At 40.3% G+C, this 4,981-nt stretch overlaps 1 protein-coding gene across 1 annotated transcript in view; it reads right to left on the bottom strand.

Annotated features, from left to right (window-relative positions):
• The window catches only part of FAM149A (family with sequence similarity 149, member A), a 39,684-nt gene that overhangs the window by 9,479 nt on the left and 25,224 nt on the right, over positions 1-4,981 (bottom strand). The window contains exons 9-10 of the mRNA XM_006834453.1: positions 3,075-3,175; positions 2,600-2,809 (exon numbers count right to left, since the gene is read on the bottom strand). Of these exons, the coding sequence (XP_006834516.1) occupies positions 2,600-2,809; positions 3,075-3,175 (311 nt within the window). The remainder of the gene's footprint in view (positions 1-2,599; positions 2,810-3,074; positions 3,176-4,981) is intronic.

The following is a 4,981-nucleotide window of genomic DNA, read 5'->3' as shown; positions in this document are numbered from 1 at the left end:
CTTAGTCCTCAAGTTGACATCTTTGCTCTTCAACACTTTCAAAAGGTCTTGTGCAGCAGATTTGCCTAATGCAAAACATTGTTTAATTTCTTGGCTTATGCTTCCGTGAATGTTGATGGTTGAGCTAAGGAAAATGAAGTCTTTGACAACTTCAATCTTTTCTCCAATGGTAAGAATGTTGTTTATTGGTCCAGTAGTGGTGAGGATTTTTGTTTTCTTTATATTGAGATACAATCCATACTGAAGGCTATTAGCATTATCTGATACTTGAACAAATTAGAAAACTAGAAGCTTAATTCATAATCCTATAATAAATGAAGAGGCAAATTCCTTTCTAATTGGGCAATAATCAATAAAGTCAAAAAAAATTTTTTTTAACTTTCCCACACAGAATGAAAAAACCTTAGATATATGAGGGTAAACAAAAAATGCATTGCTACTAGGGTTCCAGTTCATTTGTTGGTTTATTCCCAACAAAACCTGTTTCAACATGTCTCTCTGATGAGAGGAGTGCTGCAGAAAAGTTCTCTCAGGAATAAACTTGTCTTGGACTTGTTACTCCCCATGGCCACTGAGTGGATTCCAGCAGCACTGTCACACAGAGGAGAACTGCCCTTTTGGGGTTCTGAGGTTGTAAATCTTTACGTGAACAGATAGCCCCATTTTTTTCTCCCTCAGAGTTACTGTGGGTTTGAACTGCTGACCTTGTGGTACCCATTACACCTTCAAAACAATGATCCAATCAAAACAGTGGCTTTCAAGGACATTGGCTGGTTCTGTTAAATTCATGGCAGAAATCATCTCAGAAGGTTATGGCAACTGTTTTAGGGGGGAACCTAAATTGGTAATCTTGGGAAACTTTCTCAAGGGACACAGATCATGGAGACTTATGAAGGAGATTTAAGAAAACTGAAGAATGCTTCAGTGAGAAAAAGGCTAGGAAACTGGTGCTAAGAAATTTTTTTCACCATGACAATGCACCTGCTCATTCTTGGAAGGTATTGTGGGCTGTTCTGTGAAAATTTTATTGGGAAACCTTACTCCATCCACCCTACAGCCCTGTCCTTTCCTCTTCAGCTTTCTGTTTATTTTCGAAACTCAAAGAATGTTTAGAAGGAATATAATTTGAATCCCTCAAGGATGACAAAACTGCTGTTTTGACATGGTGCAAATCAGAGAGCATGTAATTCTTCAGAGAAGTGGTAGAAAGATGGAAACCTGCTGTGAGAAGTGTTATAGACCTAGATGGAAGATATATTGAGAGATAATAGCTTGACATTTTGGTATTTTTATTTAATAAAAGTGTTTATGATTTGTAGCCATATTTTTTAACTTGCATAAAATAGACATTAAAACCCAACAGGTTTTACAATACATAATTATTTTGTGAAAACATAATAGAATATACTATTTAATTCACAAGTATTTGTTAGTAATTACTTTTACAAATGAGGCAACTGAGTCTCAGAATTCTTACATGACCTATTCAAGATTACCCAGCCACTAGAGTTCCAATAGCCTAACTGCCAGTGCTACATATAGGTATTATTGTGAGTTGAACTGTATCCCCTAAAAGATATGTTCAAGTTCAAACTCTTAGTACCTGTTAATGTGATATTGTTTGTAAATAAGGTATCTGCACATGTAATTAACGATGAGGTCATACTAGTTGTTATTATTCGGTGTCGTGGAGTCAGTATGGACTCATAGCAACCCTATACACAACAGAATGAAACATTGCCCAGTCCTGCAATCTCATAATTATTGTTAGACTTGTGCCTGCTGGTGCTGCCACGGTGCCAGTCCATATCGTTGGGGGTCATCCTCTTCTTTACTGACCCTCCACTTTACCAAACTGAGCAAAGATGTCAGTTTGCGGACTAAGGTGCACCTGACCCAAGCTATGGAGTGGGCCCTAAATCCAATGATTGTTGTCCTTATAAGAAGAGACAGTGGAGGCACAGACACACAGGAGAACTCCATGTGAGAACTGGAGTGTGCATCTAAGAGCCAAGGAATGCCAAGTACGGCCAACAACCCAGAAGCTAGGCACAGGCAAAGAAGGAATCTGTCCTAGAGCCTTCTGAGGGAGCACGGCCCTGTGGACACCTTAACTTCAAACTTAAGAACTGTCAGAGAATGCATTTCTACTGATTTAAACCACCCAGTTTGTGGTAATTTGTTATAACAGCCCAAGGAAATGAATACAGGTACAATGCCTGACCCTATATTTTAACATACAGCTAAATGGTAGCATAGTGGTTACGAATCGGGCAGCAAACCGCAAGGTCAACAGTTCAAAACTACCAGCTGCTCCATGGGAGAAAGATGAGGCTTTCTGCTCCCGTAAAGATTTACAGCCTCGGAAACCCTCTTCAGGGTCACTATGGGTTGGAACCGACTCCACAGCACTTTACAACAACAACAAAGTATATTACAGAAACAAAATGAGTGTTCAATACTCAGATTAAGTGATTAAAAAAAGGGACCGCAAAGAATTGAGTAGAGGATATTTATGCTACAATTCTTCATAGACCCTAAGTAATAAGCATCTCTGTCTAATATTACTTTAGTTGACTATGAAAGTAGCAAGACTTACAGTTTTGTTCCCCTAAGAATTTCATCGCTGTATACATTGGGAGTTTTAATTCTTTGTGAATCTGAAGTAAGAGAAGGCAATCTCCTGTGCTTGGGTGTTTTCTTGGAAGAAGTCTGTAGTCCACGGGCCTCTGAGACTCTGCCAAATCTGTGACGTGCTGACGGAGGTGCGCTGGCCCCTAGCCCTGTTGATTTGTCCTCTTGTTCATTACTGTGGGAAGGATATTGAGTTAGTTAGTCAAACGTCAGAGTTGTGAGAACAAGAAATACATCTATTAGGTAATCGCTAGGAACCCGGGATGGTGCACGAGTTAAGCACCCGGCAACTAAGCAAATGTTGGAGGTTCGAACCCACCCAGCACTCCCATGGAAAAAAGATGTAGCAGTCTGTAGTAGGAAGTCCATAACCCTATAGTCCTTAGTGTTCCTATTTTCCAGGATTTGGAAGTGGCTGGGTAATTATTTCTTATACATACTGTGTTCTCTCTGAATAGGCAGGTCTCTGCTGAAGTGGCTTAGCTTGAATTGTCATCACACCATTCAAATCACTATAAAAATTGTTGGAAAAGCGATGAATCTGAGAGAAGTAAAAAAGTCAAAATGAAAAAAACCATCCAGTGTCTTTCTGATGCCTATTAGAAATCAGCTGGAAAAAAGTGGCACATTCAAACTGGCTAATTTTAGAAAACGTTAACAAAAGGACTATATGCTTCATATACATGGGGGTAGAAATGCCTATAAGAAGTAACCTAATTTCCAGTCCAGGTTCCGGGCTACACCCAGGAGAGGAGGTAGGGAAAGCTCCGGTGAGAAAGGAGGGGGATCTCACAAAGGAAACTTCATATACCAGGACCCACGGCTTTTAAACTATCATAAGATCTAGTTTTTCGGTCTCCTGAACTCGCATTTTTGAGAAATAATGCTGCTAAGTAAAAAAACGGGCAGTTTGGGACTCCTGTTTGGTTTAAGATTTCATCAAGATCAGTTTACTCACAGCACAGAGAGAGGGAGACAGGCGGTGACTTTTGACGTCATCCGCCATCTGCTGGCCCCAATCTGAAGCCCTGTATCTAAGCAGCCCTGCCCCCACTCCCAGGTAGCAGCTACTGTTCTAGCAGGACAGGGAACAGAAAAAGTTAACCAATGCTGCATCGCTGCTCCAAAGTGGTGATTTCTGTCCATGCGTTTATATTAATTCTGCTTTTGGTCCTTTTGCTCACACATCTTTCCTGGAAGTGGGAGCTTTTCCTCCTTACGTCATCTAAGAAGCAGCAGCAATCGTGGCCATAGAGCCAAGCTATAAGCATACACCATAATACTCCACCACTAAGACAAGACCCAACAACACCTGCTACGCATTACAGACGATAAGGGAAGCCCATCTCCCGATCATATTAACAATAATAACAATAAAATAATAACCATAACCAATAAGAAACAATCAACTTTATCGAAACACGTCCAACAACAGAAGAGAGGAGTTGACGCAAATGAGCTGGAGAGAGACAAAGGCTTTATAGAGGAGGAAGAGTGGGTTCTGGATATGCCTGAGAGGGAATTCGGAAGAATGATACGGAAACAAATTCAAATACTCCAAAAAAATGTCAAGGAAAATAAGGAAGAAGTAAGGAAAGTACTGCAGGAACAATCAAATAGGATTGACACAGCATTGGAAACAATTCAAAACCTGCAAAAAGATGTTCAGGTGATCAATAAGAAGATATCAGAACTAGACAATAGGCTGAAAGGGGAAAGAAGCAGACTAGAAGAGATGGAAGCCAGAACTAGCGAACTGGAAGACAAATCTCTCAAATATGATGGTGCGATCAAAACCATCCAGGATGAACAGAATCTGAGAGATTTTATCAAAACCAACCCAGCACTTCAAAACATCCTAAAGGGAGTTCTGTGGACAGAGAACCAACAAGAACAGACAACAGACAGAGACTGACAGATATGGCAATACCACCTGGAACACAGCCAACAGATAGCGGAGTCCTGTACAGAATGAGACTAATACAACAAATTCAAAGGAACGGGAAAATCAACTGAAGGCCAAAAACGTATCAGTGTCAAAGAAGGGACAAACACAGCAACGGAAACCCAGGTGGTGGGGATGCCAGGTAAGTTACAGGTTACAATGGAGTATCCTAAATGCAGAGAAAAGTTAGTAGACTAGAAGGTAACCCCAAAGAAAGTTAACACTCCACAACATATCATAAAAATGAATTCCCAAGCAGAACAAGCGAACAGAGAAACTAGGAAGAAACCGACCAGAAACAACTCAAAGGACATAAAGCCAACACAAGAAAGAAAGCAGAACCAAAGAACGAACAGCACAACCAAAAAAGTAACATAATGACAGCAATCAATTCATACTTAT

The sequence above is a fragment of the Chrysochloris asiatica genome, unplaced genomic scaffold (assembly GCF_000296735.1).
Source record: "Chrysochloris asiatica unplaced genomic scaffold, ChrAsi1.0 scaffold00011, whole genome shotgun sequence".
NCBI classification, from domain to species: domain Eukaryota; kingdom Metazoa; phylum Chordata; class Mammalia; order Afrosoricida; family Chrysochloridae; genus Chrysochloris; species Chrysochloris asiatica.
Note: the sequence above shows the minus strand (reverse complement) of the source record. Positions and strands in the feature narration are given on the sequence as shown.